This window comes from Microtus ochrogaster, chromosome 4 (assembly GCF_000317375.1).
Source record: "Microtus ochrogaster isolate Prairie Vole_2 chromosome 4, MicOch1.0, whole genome shotgun sequence".
Lineage (NCBI taxonomy): Eukaryota > Metazoa > Chordata > Mammalia > Rodentia > Cricetidae > Microtus > Microtus ochrogaster.
The window spans coordinates 58,283,357-58,306,304 of NC_022011.1; the positions used below are offsets into that span (position 1 = coordinate 58,283,357).

Here is a 22,948-nt window from a genome sequence, read left to right on the forward strand (position 1 = left end):
TTGAAAAGGGCATTCTGGTCATACTGTCTTTTCCCCAAGTGCTGGCACTTAGTGTCCTCCATCTCTCCAAATGCGCTTGTGTTCCTCTCGTGATTTCTTCTCAAGTCCTACTTATTCGTGAGGATTCGCCTCTTCTTTGGGAAGTTGTCCTTGGGTAAGGCTAGTCTTCCCTTTTCCCATATAAGGCCACAATGCACCTTTACTACCCCAGACACATCATAATTCATGATCACATGTTCTTCCCATATGTATCAGTATCTTGCACAGGATACATTTAAAGGATGAGGAGGGTGTAACATCATAATAATTATATGGGAGATCCTGAGGTTATTATACTGCAGAATAGGCCCTCATGATTGTCTTTTCCAGATAATGAACAAAGAGACAATGTCCTAAAGTTTCCATCTTTCTCTTATGTCCACATAAAAAAGAAAACAAAGTCCTTCTGGAAATTTAGCACTCACTTTATGACTGAATCTACTTTCTTGAATGACTTCCATTAAAAGTAGTTCTGTCTCTGTCTCTCTTCGTCTCCTGAAGGCATGGAAGACATACACCGATATATATATATATATATATATATATATATATATATATATATATATATGGCATTATTATTCCCACTCAACACCTTTTATGGCACATGCTGTATCAACCCTGCAATATTAGAAAAATTCCAGTATCGTTTTACAACTTCAAGTGCCTGCTTCATTGCTGTGCAGAGAGAAGAGTCAATCAAGATTTGGGCAACAGACTAAAATAATGAAGCCTACTAACAGGTTTACATGCTGTAGTCATGTTTCCTGACTGTGAACTCTATCCAACTTAAAATGTTTAATCTGAAGCCCTAGACAATTTTTCTTAGGTAATATTCACGTCACTCTTTATTATAGGGATGCTCACCGTTTGGAACAAATCTCTGCTACTTCATCAACTGTTCAAAGCATATACAATTGTTTGCCATTTTTATACTCTCTGCATTTGGAGTTTCTCTTCTTCCTGTCTCTTGTATAAACACACATATTTCCACATCAGGGTGTGTTATTAATAGTGCATTAGCCTTACTTGATACCCTCTATGTTGTTGTTACCAGCACATAGGAATAAATTTTCCTAAGTAACAGATGAAAACCCAGCTCCCCTGAAATCTCAGTGTCTTCATCACCAAAATACTTTGGCACTTAGGATTCTGCTATGCACTATTATATCTTATCTCCACACTCCTGTGTATTTAAATTTTTCTACAAAATCCCCACTGACAATTCAAAACATGCTTAATAAATTTCCATTATGTGCCAAACACTGCCTGCATCTAAGAGAAGATCCATAGTAAATGTTTTACCCCGGCCCTTCTGAATTTCAATTCTTAGCAAGTTAAATAACCTATACAATCAACATGGGTCCAACATCTCAAGGGGAGGTAAGCCCCATCCCCAAATAAAGAGATACTGGCATAGAAAGTGGAATTGAGTGGCTCAGTCCTTGAGAGGTGGCTGGAAAAGACTACAGTGAGAAGATAGCATTTGCTCAAAGACTGGAGCAAGAGAGTTCCACCCAGAGGGGATAATGAGAACACAACCGCAGGGACAAAGTATTTGTAAGGGATTAGAAACAGACACCCAGAAAACAAGACTAGTTTCCATGGAGATTGAGAAAGCCAAAAGGAAAACCGTTAGTGGAGGACAAATCAGGGATAGCATGAGAAGTCACAGGGGGACCAGGCCTCATTCTGATCCAAATGGACACCCTTTGGACTCTTCACATACTAGTCTGGGTGTCCGTATTGCATATCATTGCTACTGAAATGAGATCTTGAAGTGAGTAATGCGATGGTTACACAATACTCGGGAGGGACTTAGTACCCCTCAAGTCTGTGCACACTTGGTACATGGGGCATATTTTATGATTATTTTTAAAATACAGTCTATGAGTGTCTACTGCGGTACTAAGCCCTGGCAACGACAAAATAGCGGATGATTCAGACACTTGGGCTCTGGAAATAGAGAGATGGTTCTGTATTAGTCACTTTTCTTGCTGTTGGAACACAGTACCTGAGAAAGTCGGTTATGGAAGGAAAAGGTTCTCTTAGCTTCTGGGTCCAGTGCAGAGTCCAAAGGATCCATTGCTTTGGGCTGACAGTGCGTGGTGGCAAGGGAAATGTGTAGCATTGCAGTGAGGCCACGTATCACAAAACCGATTGCTCAGTGCGGGAGAGTAAAGAGGAAAAAGTTGAAACAGACAGGAACCAAAAGCATGCCCTCATGATGTATTTCCTCCAACCAGTGTCTAGTTGCCACAACCTTCCAGTGACTCCATCCAATTATGTATCTAGTATTTGGATCAGGAGGACTCTGATCCAATCACCTCTCAGTAGTACCCCTGGCTGTCGAATGGCGCTTTTGATAAAGGAACCTCCAGAACCAAGTTGAAGTTCAACTCAGAGTTCCATTAATCACAAATGCAGAAAATGCTGTTGGAAGAAAGAGGGAGGGGCTGAGGTCTCACTCCCCACCCCACTTACAGCAGCTTTCGTTAGTCAGATGCCCTCTGAAACAAAGGGATATTAACAAAACAAGTACGAGAAATATTATCCCTTCCTCCCTTTATAGAAACTCACATATGCCAGGGCTCTAGCAAATCAAAGCACTTTTAATACTTATCTTAAACTCTGTTTAACTTGGTTTAATTTGATGTTGCTGAGCCATTTTGAGAACGAGCCCTGTTGTCTACAGCATCTGTTGAACAACCCGAGGAATTGCTGTCCAGGGAGGCTATTTCAATGGAGAGGCCAGGCTGGCTTAGGGAAGCTCTGAGCAGAGGTTTGTCGCAAAGGTGATCCTTAAATCAGACAAGAGGGTGAGCATTCAAGACAGGAGAAACACTAAGAGGTTGGCTTTTCAGTGCTTCCTCTGCTTCTACCTGCCTCCTCAAGTAACTCTGCAGGATGAATGCCTCAAATATAATGACCAAAGTATATTTTTAATAACTGCTGACAAACTTCCAAAACATGCAGGATTTCAAACACACTTAGACACTCTTCCTCCACGCCTAATCCATGACCACGCTAGTTTTCTTACACTGAGATCAGGGTGCTGTTCCATAAAGGGACACGCAGTCCTTGTACATCTGCCTGAGACACTTTGAAATTGAAGCAGAAATCAATTCCTATGTGAGATGAAGAGCGCAGTGTTGGCTATGGAAGCAGAATCAAATTAAAGAACAACGCGGGCTTGGATTTTAATGAAACTCATCTTTGTTTCGTTTGCAGATCAAACTTTTGGCTCTCATCTGCACACAGTGTGTGAACGGGAACATTCCACAGTTCCATGGTTTGTGAAGCAGTGCATTGAAGCTGTTGAAAAACGAGGTGGGTTAACTAAATATTCAGCATTGCCGTGTTCTCTGAACAGCTACAGCTCAAGTTCACGGTGCCTCCTGATTTCTCCGGGAAGCCACGCAATTAAAACTTGACTTTTGTTAATCGCCTAAGAGGATCAAGTTTCTTATTAACTTCGGTTTGTTTTTTACAATAGGGACATCAGCAATTCTCACCAATGTTCTTTTTTTTTTAATATTTTGTCTGTCTGACATACTGTTGAATCAATTGCAAACTTCTTGTTTCCAAGCCAGTGATAAAACATTCATGAAATATCAGCACTCTCGGTGTTAGAACCCTCTGACATTCATGCTGGTAGACGTGCCAGAACCATTTTGGTAAGCCCCCAGCATTACCCAAGTGAAGTAAATAGCATTTCCACCCACAGATACCGATGCACAGTCTTCCACATGGTTCTGCTCAGTGCAGATTACAGCTAACTGGGTTTCCTGGAACAATTAGCAGATACACCTCCAGTGTTAAGATGACCTTTGACTCCTCTGTTTCAATATTCTGTTTTTCATCTGAAATTATTTCATCTCACGGAAGGGAACAAAACAAACCCCAATTGACTCATCATTTCTATGCTAGTTTATCTGTGGAGTGTTTTTCCTTCGAACTATGACTTCATCCATTCAAGGTCATTTTTCCTGGAAGACACACACTGTAAATGCAGAATCTTAAAAAAAAATGTATTAAATAAAAATGTGAAGCTTCATCACCATCTGTTACAAGTTTACAACATATTTCCAGGATCTAGGGGAATATATATCATGCGAAACATAGAGGTGTTTGCAGAGAAAAGCAATGGCTGACCCTATTTCCATTTTCAACACCTATTCTCCTAAAACAATACAACCAAAGGGAAAAAGATCTTCAAATCCTCTGCTCAGAAAAAGGCCATTTTAATTCTCTCGGTGTTACCTGGCTTTATTATAGAAGCATAATAAAAACGGCATGCAATTTCTAGCTCCTAGAAATTCATACTTTAATTATACTGTAAGGACAGCCTTGGGATCCTATTATTCCCCTATCAGTAGGGAATGAGAGAATAACAAGAGGGGAAGGGTTGGGTAGGGACACAGATAAAGACTGTGGCTGTGGGGAAAGGGGCATTGGCACTACAGGGAGAAGAGTTGAGAGCAGAGAGAACAGGAAACAGTTACTGTAGAATAAGCACCCGAGAGAAGTGCCTGCGCAGAATGAAGCTGATTGGAATTAAGAGGGAAATGTATTTTTAGTGCCTGTTACCATTTCATTTCATTTATAGGTACCTATCTCAGGAATAAACATTATTTTAAAATACTTAAAGCCAAAATGGGCAGCTGAGAAGGTTGTCATTATTTCCAATAGTTAAATTATCATATTTTCCAAGAAATCGTCATTCACCTTTAAATACTGAGTACCAATGGTATGAGCATTATTATGTTATATCAAAAACAAAATTCAAATAGGCCATTGGGGAAAGTCAAACATAGTAAGATGTATACACATGGAAATAATAGCTTATATCTCTTGATTTGTGTGTCTACCTAAGGCAAAATGAAAAGCCCTGCTTGGTGTAGCCTTGCAGGGTACAGATACCATACTATAACAGAATAGAAACTGTCTATAAATAGGGATTGTATCTATGCATGGCATTTTCATGGTGATTTTTAATAAGGTAAGATGATGTTTCTGCTGACAGGAGCAATCATGACAGCATTATATTTTATTGTCCCAATGTTTACTCTCAAAATGAATTTGTAGATCCAGCGCTAAACAACTGCTAATCACACATACGATTATTAAAATAATTCCTGAGCATCCTAATGAAACGCAAAGACATTTTGTAATTCTGCAAAGCCACTGAAAATTCAAAGCACTTTGGCAGTGTAAGCTTAAAGGAACTCCATGGAAATGTTCAATAAGAACTCAAAGACACAAGGCAAACGTCTCACATCCTTGCAAGATTTACAAGTGTGTACTTTCTATTGTATTTTTCCATGATCATTTTGTTGGATTAATATTCTTACAATTACATGCCAATGCTGTTTACTTGAAGTGTTGTTTTTACTAAATTTTGGCATATTGCATCTCAGGACAGAAATAATTTATGTGAATCTAAGTCCAATGTTTATGCAGGCTTCTGATGACATTTGATGCAGGGTTGGTACTAGAAAGTAGCAGGGGAAGGTGCCAAGTCTCTCGGCATGGCTGGGACTCAGCATATCTGGAGTGCTCCTTCTAATGGCCAGATGCTCCTCCAGCCAAGAAACTCAACTGCACGGTCATGGGAAATGCTTATGGCTCCACTCTAGGAAAGGCCCATTTAATACAAGCTGCGTTCACTCTCCCAGTCTTGGGGAAATGGCCTCTGGGTTCATAATATGGGCACACTGGCTCTTATAGAAAGGGTTTGACTCCTTCCCTATTTTCCCTCCATTATTGTTTTCTTTTTTTTTTCAAGGCACCTATAAAACTCAAGCAGTATTTTTTAAATGTTTATTATATATTTATTATAAAATGAAGCATGGTAGGGCAGACAAACTCAGCATCAATTCAGTCATCCTCTCTGGTTGCTGATTGCTTGAGTCGGACAGAACCGTGCTTGGCTTCTGGGGTCTCCCAGGAAGTTCTGTCTGGTGACTAGCACAAAGCATATTCTTCGTTCAGCTTCAGTAAAGTGGTATTAGTTACATTCAATTTTTGGCATCTTTTGTACGTAACGTAGAAAAAATGGCTAAGTAAGCCTGTAAACCAAATGACTTACCTGGTACATTCCCTTGTCTCAATTTGATTCACTATACTCTTGAGTGCTAGGCCATATTGTCTTTCCCAGCTATTTAGACTACAGTCACTTCTGCCATTTTTTTTTTTTTTTTGCTGTTTGTGCAGCCCTAAGTATACTTTCGTACAAAGAATTACATTGATTTTATATTTGCAGCTCCTTCTCTCTGCCTTACTCTCATAGTTGAAGACTCTCTGTGGGGTACTCAAATTGAGCAATGAACGTCTCAACTTGAATTTCTTCCTGAAAGACACCTTGGATGTTGAATGAGGGAGCAGTCACTATATGTGCATTGTACTTCCCATTCTGAACTAAACTCGTAGAAGAAATAGACACTAAAGATAAAGCACACTCTGAGATAAGAGCTCTGAGAGGAAAGAGCAGGTAACGAAGATAGGAAAACCATTACAAAATCTGAAACGCAAACAAAGATGTGTGTCTTTAAAGTAATTGATCAAATCCTAAACCATAAACACATGCTTGTTTGTTTTGCACTCCACATAGGATCAGGAGAATTTTAATTTGGTTTTATTCACAAAGCTTCTATCTGAACCCATTGTGTGGTAATAGTAAAATATGTCAGCCATATGTGATACCTGGAAAGACATGTTTTACGTGAAAAGTCAAACGTAGACCTTGCCAGAGACTTCTTTTCTAGAGAGATAGAGTTTACTAAATTAATGAACACAATTATACACTAAATATGTTTTGTACATCAAGTACAATTTTTTAATGTAAGGAAATACAACTGAATTTTAAAATTAATATAAATGCTGTTGGCATTCAGTATCCATAACATGCTGTGATAGATCCTCTAGGATTGCCGGTTCTGCTCCTGGGCCCCAGAAGAGGCTACCAAGAGATCTGGAACTCAACAACCTAAATATACTTGACACTACTAAAATATGTACTTAAAATAATTATTTTACATTATATGCTTTTTAACCACAATTTTAATTTTTTTATGCAGTGTGTGTGCTTGTGTCTGTGTGTTCCTGAATGTACATACCACAACATGAGTGTGGAAAGGAGAAGACAACGTGTAGGAGTTGGTTCTCTCCTTCCATCACGTGCTTCCCAAGGATCAAACACAAATGGTCTGGTTTGGTGGCATACACTTACCCTATGAGCCCTCTCACCAGCCCTACTGTGCGTGAGTGGGGGGGGGGGTGAGAGTGTGGTGTGTGTGTGTGTGTGTGTGTGTGTGTGTATTCCCATGTTTTCCACCCTTAATGATTTGAGATACAAGATAGCTTTTAGAATGCTTCAGCAATTGCTGACCAACAAGAAGTTTGCCCTTTGTGTGTGTGTGTGTGTGTGTGTGTGTGTGTGTGTGTGTGTGTGTCTCCTTCTCTCAAACACATAAAGATATGACAGGAATGAAACACAAGTTACATACTTGACTTAGTGCCCAGAAGATACCCTGGGATCCGTAACATTGCTTAAAGATTTCAGCAAGCCCTTTAGTCCACTTCTGAGAAGGTCCTTAGCCTCCAAAGCTTTATCTCTCAATTTGACTTCGTGGCAGCTGTTATATTTTTTTGCTGTCGTTTGTTTGACAGGATCCAGTTATAGGTTCCGATGTCTGTTTAAAGAAACAAGGAGGCTGTTGGCTTCAAAATCCCCTCATTGCTTGTGTGATCAGCATTTTCCCAGGCTTTTCTACATAGTTTGCCAAGCAAAGGGACTGACCTTTTGTAGCAAACACTTTTTCATTTCAAAATGCTCACTTTGATTTTTGTCCCATTTTATACTCATTCCAAACTGTTTACAACCCACTAAAAATGACTGTGAATTATATGTTTGTATAATGGATTCCTTTTGTGGTCTGAGCGGAATGTTTACTTTGAACAATTAGTTATCTTAGGATAGATTGTAGCAAGTTGAAAAAAAAATGGCTAAAATTATTATTATACCTTAACTGATTTTTTAATTCCTTGTGATTATGTGAAATTTGAGAGACAGACAGACACCTTAGCTACATGAATTTTTATACGGTCATATTTGCTAGTCCCCTCATAGCGTGAGAACTATGAGCACACGTCTGTGATTTCGGAAACTTCACAGTACGAAATAAAAATAGATATATGACTATTTGCTATAAACAGATTGTTGTGATAGTAGGTAGAGTATGTATGTACAAGAAATTATTGGGAAAGTGACGGGAATGATGATCATCTAGGTTTTCTGCTGAGCTACATGAAGCTTATCCTTGTTAATATTCTCTAACTTCATTCAGTGAACCCTTCAGTCCATTGAGATCCCACTGAGTACTTTGGGTATAAAAATAAAACTTCATATTGCTATTTCCCATTGCTTGAAATCTAGGCCCCTAAAGTGCAGATTGTATTGCCATAACTAGACAAGTCTGCTCCCAGCCCTGCTAACTTTATACTGTTCATTCTTTCCCACTTTGAGATAATCTGTGAGAGCTGGATCCAGGCACGCACTAAAGACTGATCCGTCTACGAAGAATGTGCAATTTGTACTGTTTAGTTTCTGATGAGAGTCTTGAAAACTTTTATGATTCTATCCTCTTCCAGAGAGACTTCTGCTTCCTAGTTTTATAAGCAGTAAGTGAAAAAAAAGTAATAAAAACAAAACAAACTGATAAAAATTACATGCTAAGAGCAAAAATCTAGGGTACAAGATAAGCAGTTTTTCTTTTTCTCTGGAGAATATTTGTGGACTTGACAAAAAAAAATGTTCCTAAGGGAGCGAGCTATGTTGGTGTTTGTTGGTGTTTGTTTTGGGTTTTTTCTCACTTTTATGTCAAGAGCTGGATGTCCACATGCCCTCTGAGCGCCGACGATCCTCAATGAAGCTCTTGAGAGCAGGCTGCAAATTAACTTAGTTTTTCTTTCTGAGTTAAAATTAAGACCAGTCCCCCTCTCTCTCTCTCTCTCTCTCTCTCTCTCTCTCTCTCTCTCTCTCTTTTTTTGTAATTCCTTTTTTGTTCTCTTGGTGTTTTCTTTTGCTGTTTTAATGCCACCTTCCTGACAGCGGTCCTGCTGTCCTAGAGCCAAGTTGGAGCGGGCTCTTTGGGGTAGTCACTCTGGGGCCTCTGTGTCTGTTAGAAAGCCACATTGAGGGCTAGGAGAGAAGACAATTTCCAACAAAGTAAACAGGAAACGGCCTGCAAGAGTAGAAAAGAGAAACCAGAAAAGACAACCCAAAAGAAATCAGAGATGGCAAGGTGGAGAGTTGGGGGTGGGAAGTAAGTTTCGCAAGGAAGAAAGCGAATGAGTAGGCCTGGGAGTTCTGTAAGGGGGCAGCACAGGATTGGGTCACTTCTAGCAATTACCCAAAACTTGCTTTTCTGTCCCGAAGACATTTGTTCTTGCGAAATGATGGCAAGTTAAATCTGGCAGTAAAAAGTATGCTTTAAATCGTCAAAAAAAAAAAAAAAAAAAAGTCTGCACACAAAGCTGTTATTAATTAATTTGCTGTGCTTATTAATGGCATTTAATTAAGTTTATCTCTTCTTAGAAGCACATATGTCAGTCTTGTTATCAAAAAGACCTTGAGCATAACAGAAGTTGGCGTGGGAGTTGATGTGCCGGTCACTCACCGGTGAAGCTAGCTATGGAACGCAGTGGTGTGGCCAGCTCGCATAGAACCAACTGTGGATGTTCCCACACTTCTGGATCCAGACTACAGAAGAACAGTGTCAGATAAAGCCTGGGTCTTATTTCCAACATTTACCATCACTCTTAATCCCTATTCTGGAATTTAGGATTTTAAAATATTTTCCACTGCAGTCGCTTGGTTTTAAGCCAAAATTAAGACCCTGCACAATTAGCCTTTTATTATGGATAGAAAGCTTAAATAGATTCAGCATATAAAGATCCAGTACTCTAAGATGTCTTATAAGTGGCATCATTTTTTTAAAGTCAATTCTTGGTCCGTGAGTTTCTATTATAAGGACCTATACTCAGAAGTTCATAGTGCAACCATTAAAAATAATCGAGCTGAGAGCTGGCAGGCTGTTTTCGCCTGGAAACAAATGTTTACAAAATTTGAAAAAGAAATTATATTTGTTTGGAAAGCTTTCAGGTTTTCAATAATCAGGAACAAAATAAAAAATAATTTAAGGCAGCCAAAGATTTTTCAGATATTTGTTGCCCTGGGAATCAAAACAAAATAACCCTATAGTTTTTATTTGTAATTCTTGTTATATAATGAAAACTGACTGATTTACAAAAATATGAAAATTTCCACAACAATGCTACTATGCTTTGGGCAAAATACTTTTGTTTCTGATAGAACAAGAACATATAAATTCTATTTAGATAAACAATCCTTGGGCTCAACACATGAAGAAGTCTTAGGTTGGTTTGAGAAGCAGTGAGTGAACCAGAATTCATATTCTTTTGAGTACCCTGGTGACTAATTCTCCCTTTAAAGTTAGTAGAAAAAGATGGTTTTTCCAATTCCCCCTTTTCTATTTGCAAATGAAGAATGCCCAGCATAAATATCAATCTACATACAAACAGCAAGCCAAATACTTACTCTGGGTACACTGTTGCACTGAGAGCATCGTATACGTTTCTTTAGCACCGTATTTTGTCATAATTTTTCTGTCTCCTTGAAAGATTAATGTCTCCATGATTCCTTGATGCCTTTAAACTCCTTGGAAAGTTATTTTATAGTTTAACAGTCTATGGAGCTAGTAATATTTTTTCTTGAGTTAAAAATAATCCTTTCTTTTCTAGCTTAATCTTTTTCCCTAATTTTATACTCTTCAGACCACTTCCTATTTTCAGTTCAGAAAAAGAAAAACAATCAAGCAGGAAAAAAAAAATCAAGGGCAAGGCACTTTGAAAAGAAAAACAAACTACACGAAACCAAAATAGCTCTTTAAATGATAATGTTGGGAGAGCTCTTGAGGTTGGTTACTAAAGACTGCAGACCCGTAGTCAAAAAAACATGCTCGTTTTAAGAAAAACTAATCTTGGAGGCCTGATTGTTAGGGCAATAGCACAACATACAGTAGAAAAGTATTTACATACTCACTTCAGTTAACTGCGTGTTCCTTCGTAAGTGCACTGACTTCTCTCACAGTGCCTAAGGAGGAAGGGCTCCCAGGAAATGGTCTGGGTGAACTGAACTCATCTTTGCTTTGGCGCTCAAAATAAAAAGCAACTCGTAGTCAACAGTTGCTGAGCGAAGGCAGCTCCATTTTATGGAAGGGGATAATGTGATTTGCAGCTTGGTTGTTAAGCATTTAAGTGCTACCACTTACAGAATGTGTTGCACTGTTCAGTGGGGTGCCATCTTTCCATCAGGACCCAGCTATGTTAGGCAGTTGAAATGAGGTTGACCAAAAGATTTTATATTCCTCAATTTGGAGATACTCTATTTAAGCGAACAGTCAAGCAACCACTGAACTATCCATTCCTTAACCGTTTTCATTAGAGGAAGTAATGTCCCATCAGGCACTGCTTCATCACCACTAACCTACTGTTTTTAATCAGATAATTGAATGACTTACAATTGACATGCCTGATGATGGGCAGTCACGGGCTCAATTTCTATAACCTCATAGGAAGCCGAGTTCTCTATCTTTTTCTTTTACTTGAAGTTGGAATGCAATGTTACTGCTGTTCTGTGTTAGTTAACCTCCCTGTGATTTAGTGTTTGTTTTCCACACACCTCTCGGGAAATTTTTACTTAATAAAAAATTTTCAGTTATAAGAGATTGTCATATGATATAATCAATACATCATCAGGGGCCAGGAAAAGGCTCAGAAATTAAAAGCATTTGCTCCTCTCACCGAGGACCCAAGTTCACTTCCCAGTACCCACATCAGGCAGCTCATATCCACCTGCACCTCCAGTTCCAGAGAATTCAAGTCTTCTTGACGCCAAGGGCACCTGCACACATGTAGTACACATGTATTTGTAGTCATACACAAATACACATAAAATAAAGATAAATAAATCTTTTTATAAAAAAAGAAAACCACGCTCAATACAGAAATATAAATGTGAAGCTAATGAAGGGAGGATGTCAATAACCAAAATTCTGAGATGAATTTTGTTTTTTTTTTCCATGTGTACTTCATCCAGGACAAATTTAAACTCTGCTATTGAAAAAAAAAACTATAAAACTATGAAAGCACCTATGTCATTAAAATTTGGAATTGTGATGTATAATTAAGCTTTGTTCTTTTCTAATTCCATTTTGAATTTTTGAAAGTTTCGAGTGAATTAACTCCTGAGCTACCTGCAGAACCAGTGAATAACAACAACAACAATAATAATCAAGTGATCCCTGCCTGTTGTCCATCTCCAAATCTTTATGAACTGCTTCATGTGTTCTAGGAAGTCCAGCAAAACCCTTGCTTCTAGAGACCTCTATTTATCCCGTATGCTCGTTCCTTCCCCTAGAAAACCTGCCACGAACAGTCAGTCTGCTTGCCACATTTGTCTTGATTCTCTTGCAAACAGCAGAAGAATCACCTTCTCCAAACAAAATGCTCTCACTTATCCCCAACCTACCATGTGGCCCCCTGAATATACCAGAGGGACTTTCCTTCTGCATGCTAACAACATCTCCACTTTTCCTAACATATCCCCAAGTGCTGAGATTGCAATAGCTGTTTTCATTGTGGTTTTTCCATCTAGAGCATCACAGCCATCATGTTGGCTTTGCAGCCATCTTTACTCTACCTAGAATTCCATAGTCAGCAGGAGAAAGGGACTCAATTCATAATGGGTGATTAAGTGGATAAAGAGGTGGATATTATCCAAAACCCCTGCCTCACATCTATCCTTAGAGAATCGTATCACATGACTTAAAGAGACACTGACTTAGGAAACACAATGCCTCTGAACACTATGTGCAATCATACGAACCAGAGACAGGAAGCTATAAAGCGAGAGCGGTGAGGTTGTGTTGACAATGTCATCAACCATCAATATATGGGCTGATATATTAGCAATAGTTTGTAGTAGAAAATGACAGAAATTAAACAGTGACTCTGATTTCCAACATAGGTCTTAGACAAAACAAACTTTGTCATCTTTAATAGAGAAGAGCAATCTTCCCACAGAAGGGTGTTAAATTGTCCCACGGACCTGAATGATTCGACAACGAAAGCAAATTTGCTATTTGTTGCTTGCGAACATACTGGTGTCCTAAGAAGAGCGCTCTGCCTTTTTATATGTACACCCCCAGGCATAGTGACTACTTCCCTGTAAGTTTGTGCATAATATTTCCTATTATCACCCCCTAGGTCTCTTTCACCATTGCCACTTTCCAGGCCTCGACCATGCACTGAACAGCCATGTTTCTGATTATCTTCTCCCAAATGTATTAGCCTGCATTATTTAAGACTGAATCTCATTTTATTATTTCCTGCTCGTATTTCTAAACTCCTTAAGTCCATTTGTATGATTCTTTTGTCCTCACAGATGTCCACAGTTCCTCCCAATTTAGTATCATCAGCAAATTTAATTAATGTTCTGTTTACCTCTCCTTCTAATGAAACCAGTTCCTTGCTTCATTTCATCATACAAAGTAAAAATGTATTGGCAATAAAACAGTACAAAGCAGCGTTCCCCCACTGTAGGAGGGGAGGCTAAGGATACAGCAAAGGGCCATGTGGTCAAGGGCAGGCAGTGCAGTCAAGAGCTGAGCTGGTTGGCTGTTGCCCTGAAGCAAAGGCTTTCTCACACTTGGGCACATTGCCTGAGTGCCGCTGTCAGTGTACAGGCTCATACACATGTATGAGTTCTCTATCCTGTAAGCTGCTCGACTAGCCTCAATGAGGACTTGTTGCTAAAGATATGTTTATGGATATACATGGATATATATGTTTATTATATATATGATTATGAATATATATTTATTATATATACATGTTTACAGCTTAGTTGTAAAGCTCAGTTTAAAACCATCAACTCAACTATAAAATTATTTATGTAATAAAATACAAATTATTGCTATTACTATTTGGTGATATTTAACACACAAGGTAACCACAAAGCTAGATATAGACACACGCACTTGGATTACACATGTACTAAATTGTATTTACTGGGTTTTTTTTCTAGAATTTACTGTGACATACCTTTTTCTTTTAGACCTTAACTTGATCATTCTAAGTTAACCCTTGTATGTAAGTAAAATTATTTATAAATAATCGGTTTATAAGATAAAGTAGGAGATTGTCTTCAGATGTATTTAACATGAAAAAGAATATATGGTTTGTAGATTTAGTAATCTGGGAAATGAAGGCTGACTAGAGAAGGGGTCCTTATTTACGTAAGGTAGGGAAGTTTATGTTCAGAGAATAGCATCATTAGACTTTAAAGATAAGGCCATATTAGCATGGAATATTTATATAAAGAAAAATAAATGGCATTTATTAATCTTCTATTACATATCAGACATAATGTTCCTTCTGTCTGAGATACACATGAGCTTACATCGATTATTGCCAGGACTCTATAGACCTGGTTCTCACCTTCACTAAAAACCTGGTAAATGCTTTTACAATTTCATGCAAAGAGTCAGTCTTCAGAATGTGGATACAGTCATTTAAACCATGAACGGCACTGGGAAAAAATATTTTCAAGTTTATCCTCTAAATAGGACAAACAGATGGTAGACCAGTGTCTCTATTGTCTACACAGAAGACAATGCACGTTCACAGTGTTGAAACGAGAGCTGATCCACGCTTCATATATAACACGAGGCCAGCAAAGATGTCATCACCGAAAAATCGTGTTAACAAAATAGGGACTGGGAATATTGTTCAGCAGCCACAGCTTCACATTGTTTTTCTAGTGAGAAAAGTCTGATGCATAATGCATTCTTCTGCGAGAATGTTTGCAGATGCCAAATCTTTACAGGCAGAACTTCAATGGCTTTAATGGAAGTTTCCTGCCAGCACCTGTTACAGTAGAAGATTCTTACTTTTCACACATAATCCAAGCCTGATTTGGAACAAAGTTTTGGAAAAACTAACATAGTGAACCGTCTTATAGTGTTCCTCAAATACAATATTCATCCTTTAATCCATGATCTGATTTACATTTATATATATGTATATATATACATATATATGTATGTATGTATATATGTATTTCCTACCAGAAAGGTTTTTTTCCCACAAACTTTTTTTGTGAAAGGCAGTTGATAAAGCAACTCGATTTCCTAGATACACTAGTTGAACTTAGATTTAAGAAAGTATACCAATGTTAGACATCAACTCTTCTTCAAAAGACACAGTTCTACAGGTCAGCTGTATCCTCCTGAAGAGCCAACAGAAACAAGTAGAGTTGTGTGTTTACTGAACAATGAGAAGAAATGCTGAAACAAGAAAACAGATTAATAAGAAAAAGACTATGACCATATTTTTCTCATGTCTTTATAGACTCAAATATTAATATTTAACAGATACTGCATTTAAACATGAGGAGGATAAATCAGAAAATTTTTTTCCATAGAGAAGTCAGCAAAAGAATTATTTATATTCCTTTTCCCCCCTTTGGTTTGTCAAAACAGAGTTTTTCTGTGTAGCACTATCTGAACTGGAACGCATGCTGTAGACCAGGCTAGCCTTGAACTCAGAAATCCGACTGCCTCTGCCTCCCAAGTATTGGGATTAAAAGCATGAACCACTGCCTCCTGGTTTAAATATTATATTTTTAAATCAACTCTCATATACTCCATTACTAAAAGTCTGGAAAGAAAAATGATAATAACGTTTCTGCTTAGCAAAAACTGTCAAAGGCCAGCCACCTTATTTTCAAAGCCTTTCTCTAGAAGTCCACATACACCTGGCTCTTAGAATGAAATCAAGCCTTGATAGAAGAAATCCTGAAGCATCATTGTCCTGTCTTGACAGGATGAGGATTGAAAAAACACTTCCCTGGTTGAGTATTGTTGAATATTAAAACTTCAGTTCAATTTTTAGAACAAGATTTTAGAAAGGACACTTATAGACAGCGGAATCAGAGGGAGCAGGGTCAGAAGCCCTGGAACCATGAGCCGAACAGGGGTCTCAAAGAGAAGAGTTTGTCTCCTTCCTTCCTTCTCTTTGCATGCTGGTTTCATTACTCATTACCTTGTGCCTCTACCTGACCGCTAATATTCTTCTGGCAAACAGCATCAGGTGTAGCACGTATAGAAAGAGTCCAGGTGCCATTATTACTTGGATACAGTTGTTTTTAAAAGTTTGGATCATTTTGAAAAAGAAATGGTCTTGTTTCCTTTTACAATATTTTAAGCCCTAGAAAGTGAAGTTTGCATTTGTTTTGATAAGTCAAAGGGGAAAGAGGAGTCACATAGACACTTCTAAAGCATGCAGTGTTCCTAAACTTTGAACTCTCCTCCTTCCAAGGAGTTCTGCTTGTAGACCATATTGCTTTGGAACTGGGTGAAGTAAGGTCAATCTTTGCTTTTGATACTCCAGCCAGTGAGTTAACAGAAATTTATTTGGTTCTGGGTCCAAAGGCCTTTCTTGAGTTTTATTGTGAAAGTGAACAGCAGGTTGGAAGTCTCTCTGACCTCATGAGTTAGCCCATGTTCAGGGCAATATGTCTGTACTTAGATTGAGTTACGGTGAAATGCTTCAGGTCCCTAGGAAGAAGAGGGGTATCAGGTGCAAGCGGTATATGCATAGACAGTTCACGTGTGAAAAACATTACCACTGTAGAAGTTGTCAAGACTGTATTGTGTGCTGACCAAAGTAGAGGGAAGACCTTGGCATCAGATTCTCTTGATTTCAAGAGAGAATGAAGCATCTCTTAGTGGCATTTAAATGTGTAGAGAAAAGCCTGCATGGCGCAATGAGGATTCAGGACGCAGTGGAAAACGTCGCGTCTGGGAGAAATGTATCCATAGTTCAGGGGAATTCTGGGAGCTGTAGTCTCCAAAAGGAACAGCAGCACTCACCCTGAGACAAGCAGCATTGCATAAACTGTACGTGCAGAACAGTAGATGATCCTTTTATAATTCATCCTCTCTGAAAAGAATATTATGACAGTAAGAGCAAACCATTCAAAATTAATTGTATTTAGTGGTCCTGAATAATACCCTTCTCTTCCCAAATTTCTACATATACTCAGATCATTTCTTCTCTCTGCCTTAGTTTATAAGGAAATAGTAAAGGATCTAAGTAACGAAATATTTGTAAGGTGTAAACCATTCTTTTTTGTTATTTTAAAGCCAATACGGCCCATTGATTTTCTTATTCTATTATTCTCTCAGTGTTTTATCTTTGATCTCTTATTGTCTCCTTCCATCTGTTTATATCACATACAGATTTACAAGGCTCAACCCTATCGTTCCTTCCCATTAGTCAAGTTCTTTTACAAAGGAATGATTTCGAGACAAGAGAATAGCATCATTTCTTATTGCAGAATTTTACATATAGGCAATTTTGCCTGAAAGAAATGTTTCCTCAAAACTCTGAAAATATAAACAAGGCCTCTGTCATTAATCTTAAGGCTTATTGTGGGAGCTGAGCACATAAACTCTAAGTTTCAAACTGGTAGTCTTCTTTGTCTACCTTCTAAAATCTCTTTCAGCTAGAGAGAAAAAAAATAAGAAAAAAAAAGAATCAACTAGAGAGACCGATTATAGATTTTCAAATATTCCTAAGCCTTAAATTTTGTTAGTTCTTCAGGAAATGGGGAAATGATGATACTCTTTTGATTTCATGTAAAGAAAACATGAAATATATGTGAAACTTATACCAGCCTTAGATGAGTTTATACAAGGCAACAATTGATATTGGAATGCCCTTTTCCTAAGCACTTGTATGTTGTTCTGAGTAGCCAGAGGGTGTACGATTCTTTGATAGATGGTTAACAACCCGCAGTCAGGAATAAAGCTAAAATCCTCTCTCATAGACCACTTAAAGAAGCCTTTGTGATTTTAGAAATGAATATAGCAAAACTTGGTGCTTTCTGTTTGACTCCTAAAATCATGATCGTCCATGCAGAGTTAGGGTTTCTAAGTAAGGGACAATCTGTCTGTTTTCTCTGATCTTGATAGATGGTATTTGTATCTTTAAACCTTTAAAAGTAATGCTAGAATAGCTCACCAATCAGTTAAAATTTTAGATTTCCTATGTGAGCCCCATAAAGAATTTTCATGTCATCTCATGGGTTTTACAGCATATTTCATCTAAATTACAGACACATAGTAGAACTCAAAGACAATGAGCATATTGATGATACTATCCAAATATTTTCGTGTGGATGGGTAGAAATAAAAACTCATAATATATGGGACTGGAGCAGTTGCTCAGTGGTTAAGAGCAGTGGCTTCTCTTCCAGAGACCCTGGTTTCAATTCCCAGCACACATTGGGCAGCTCACAATAGTTTATATCTCTAGATTCAGGTGATCTGATGTCATTTTCTGGCCTTTAAGGCTACTAGGTACATATGTGATACATATATGTAGGCAAAACTTATATAGAAAATTTAATTTACACACACATATGTATAAACCTCAGAATATCTATAAAAGTAAAGAAATAAAATCTATGAGATTGTTTTAAAGTTAGAAAATGTTATTGTTTGTTCAAAGAGTAGAATAAGTAGATAGATGATAGATAGATAGATAGATAGATAGATAGATAGATAGATAGATAGATAGATAGATATTTAGGTAGGTAGTAAAAATATTTGTTTGTATGTGCAGGGTGTATTTTTAATATTTATTGTTATTTTCATTTATGTATACATGTGTGTCCGTATGAGTGTATGTTGTGTTTGTGCAGGCAACCACAGAGGCCAGAGGAAGGAATCAATTATCCTCAGCCTGGAGTTACAGTCTTTGTAAGCTACCTGATATGAGTTTATGAAGTGAACTCCTGTTCTTTACAAGGGTAACAACTGATTGATTAAATCAATTAATTAAATGATTATCCATCTCTCGTGTACGTATAGATAAATTTCAAAAGAATATGTTTATGTGGTACATGCCTATAATCCCAGGTACTCCATTATCTAAGGCAAGAGAGTAGTAACTGTAAGGCCTGCCTCAGCCGCAGTGAGTTCAAGGCCAGTCTAGACAACTTAGTGAGACCCTCACACACAAAGTAAAAAAGACAAAAAAGAAACTGATGTCATCTGGGACTATGGCAGCCTAGCCCTAGTTTCAAACCCCAGTTCTGAAAATAAATAAATAAAATGAATGAGTAAATGAATGTTTGTATGACATTCAATGGTGTGAGGCTTAGGGTAAATACATAGTTTGGAATACACACACACACACACACACACACACACACACACACACACACACACACCATTATATATGCATTCTGTACCAAATCCTCAACACCTAGCACCTAGCATTTTATTCCTATACAGTGAGTATTGAGTGGACCATTTGTCAGATTTCCTAGAGAACTGGAGTTTGCAACCCAAGGATGTCTGTTTTCATATAGCTCAGCTTCTCAGTGCTTCCATGTAACCACAATCTACCAGATGCGAAGGAAGGAGCCTCAATCTCATTTTTCCGTTTAGCAGAAGTACTTTAAAAAAATGAAGGTGTGCATTTCCTGTAGTCTCTAAAAACCAATCCTGCGCCTGTCTGCAAAGACTCTTGCGGATCAGTGTAGCCACTGCTGTGGGCAGGAGCCCCGTCTTTACTGGGGGAGTGTCGAATGGTCCTAGAACCGCTCAGAAGCCTGAGAGCACCACCAGGCTGAAAAGAATCACCTCGTCTGTGATTTTGGCGCGCTTATGCAGACGGTCTACGCCCCGCGGGGTTTGTAGTGGTGTCCCTTTGTGCCTAGAATTACCTTTAGTCCTCTAAGGCCGAGATTCTAGAACGACAGGGCTGTCTCTCACCTGAATGCGCAGCAGGGTCAGCCATGAAAAACCCTCCAGGAAGTAGCTAGCCAAAGGCTCTGAATTACAGGCGCCTCCCCAAAGAAGATCAAAAGTCATGCCCCACCAGCACAGAGACACTGAGAAATGGTTGAATGTGTTCTAAATTAAACTGCCCTGGTGGTGAGCGGAGATCTGCCAAAATCTTTCAATTAATCACTTTTACCTTCAGGGCAGAGTTAGGCCTGAGAGTATTTCAATAGGTTTTTATTGGAACAGGGTTATTTCAGATATTAAACTATGTTGCACAAAGTAAAAATAATGTTATTTTTAAGTTGCTACTCTTGTTAAATAAAGTTGGCAAACATTCCTAGGGTCTGTATTGTGTCTGTGTGTTTGTGTATGTGTGTGGTTTTTTTCTTGTTTCATAAACCTCATTGGGTTTTTTGTTTGTTTGTTTTCTTTTTAAACAAAAAAGTAAACAACAGTGAATTAGGGGGTAAATATACGCATACAGTCATCTTCATTAATAACGTGTTATAAATAATAGAAGACAGGTTTTTAAGTGTATAATTCTGTACAACGGGAGTAAGTTGCTGGTTTTTTGGGTTTTTTTTTTTTTTGTTTTTTTTTTTTTTTTCTTTTCCCGACATCTTTAGCTGTAAGTTAATTAGAATCACCTGCATTTCCTTGGGTGGACACCAAATGGATTGCAAACAAAAACAGATTAAAATAGCTGCTGGAGCTCAGGGCACACAGATGACAATACTCACGGAGGACAGCGAGGCTCTGAACATGTGCTCTTTTCAAGTAATTTTGGGTGAAATGTAGCTCTCGCGACTCCTCCGTCAGAGCGCCTTCTAAGTGTTTTGCTGAAAGGCTAGCATGGCTTCGGCTTCTGATCCCTTGATGAGTGAGAGAAATGTTTAAGAAAGATCACTTTACAGAGAGATTCAGGCTGAAATGTGATGACTGTAAGTCAAGCCAAGCCAAAAATTACAGTTCAGAATGAAAGGGGAGGAACGTGGTTTGGGAATCCATTTTCCCACATTCCTGAATCTCAATCATCCCTGCCAATGTTTTTTAAAAAAAAAAGAAAAAAAAAAAAGAAGAAGAAGAAGCCCAATGGAAAACAATGAGGTCACTTTGTTTAGATGTTTAAAGGAAAATAGGAGTGGAGGGTTTGAAAGAATGACAGCAAATATATGAATTTTTACATCAATATCTATTTCGAGTACGATGGGATCAGAGGCTAGACTTTTATATATAACTGTTATGACTTCATCATTAAAGGAGCCATTTCTAGTGCTTTCTCCATGCTTGTGTGGTGTTGGTCAGCCTTTTATTGTGTCTTTAATTTATGAAATAGTCTGCTGCTACAATATTTTAAAGGAGCAAGAGTATGTACAAAAGATACAGTTCCTCCTTCCCAGATGTTAGGAATGATCTTAAGAAGAGCCTCTCTGCCGACACAAAATAACTTCAATTAGACCAGATTAGCCCGAATCAAACATGCCCACGTTTAATAAATGCTGCTCTACCTGGTGGACCAGGACAGCATGACGAGGAAAGGAGCCCACACAAACCCTGGAGACCATGTGTTCCTTTTTCTGGGCCTAAATAGCCTGTGGGAGTGGTTCTGACCCTCCCTGGGGAGGGGTCAGCACTTGGCAGGTGGGGAGTCTGGACCAAGACAACTCCCAGGCCAGGGGCTGGGGTGATGCTTCCAATCATCCCAGACTTCTTGGATAAGGGGTGTCTGAGAGCAAGGGTCTCACTTTCAAACACCAGACTTCAGGTTTCCTTAGTAATAGCATCCATGCAAAACTCTCTTTCTCCCTTGACTCGCCTGGGGCACCCTACTGTCACTAAACCTCAGTTTTTCTTAGTACGTGTGCCAGTAAACTACCAGGTGATAGTGGCAGACCCAAATAGACCCTTTTTTTCCATTACTCCAATTTACTTTCACAAAGCAAGTCCCAATACTGAAAGAGTGATATACTTCCACCAGGATGATCCCAGCAAAACTTAAACAGTGGAGCCCTGCCATGCAGAGAATGATAGGAGCTGCCCAGAATGCAACCTCCAATGTCAGTGTCTTTTAGCTCTGTAGAAGTTTCCTGGAAGAGGACAACTTCTGTTAAATGATCACCAGAGTCACTTGTCAGTCCTTGTCTTCAAGACTGAGATTGTTCTGAAAACAAGAAATATACTAAAATTAACCAACGACTATCTTTAGGCAATGCTCTCTGTTTTCCAGAAATCATCTCAGTCTGTCAACTTTATTCTGATAGAAACATTCTTGGTGATTCGTGTTCAAACTCAGGTTCTTTTTTAATTTTTTTAACCTTAAGAGATTTATGGAATGGCTTCATGATTGGTATAATTCTATAAATTATAGTCATGAATACTATCCTACAGACCTCAAATTCTTTGCTGAGTTAGACAGATATATACAAGTAAGTATATTAAAAAAAAATGAGTAGCCATACAGGGGATATCATCCTTTGTCTATCATTTCACGTTACCCAGATATTAAATATGGCACACAAATGGCTTCAGTCTATACCACATTAGCCATATTGGAACATTTTCCCTCATCTTTTCCCTGATTTGGCTATCATTTTACAATCCAGAAGCTAAAAGGTATGATTTTAAGGGAAGCTGGCCCAGTAGGCAAAGTGGGAATATGAGTTACAGTAAATGTATGGAGGTTTTATGCAAAAGCAATCACAATCCATTATGAAGCACAGAAAATGGATGTCAAGAGTGGAGCTTGTGGGCACTGCTATCTCCATTGGTATAGTTCAGCAGTGTAGGCAAGAATCTCTCATTATGAGAAATGGGTGAGATATTTGGCAAGAACCAAGTACAAACATAGAAGACAGTGTCTAACAATAGATGACAGTGACTTCCCACATGGCTTCTGTTTTCACACAAATATTTAAAGATTTCAGTGGGTTTCTCTTCTGCTTATAAAGTGCTCATATTCCACATATATT

At 38.4% G+C, this 22,948-nt stretch overlaps 1 protein-coding gene across 1 annotated transcript in view; it reads left to right on the forward strand.

Annotated features, from left to right (window-relative positions):
* The window catches only part of Arhgap15 (Rho GTPase activating protein 15), a 601,354-nt gene that overhangs the window by 372,575 nt on the left and 205,831 nt on the right, over positions 1-22,948 (forward strand). Inside the window, exon 10 of the mRNA XM_005346381.2 lies at positions 3,268-3,366. Coding sequence (XP_005346438.1) covers positions 3,268-3,366 — 99 coding nt within the window. The remainder of the gene's footprint in view (positions 1-3,267; positions 3,367-22,948) is intronic.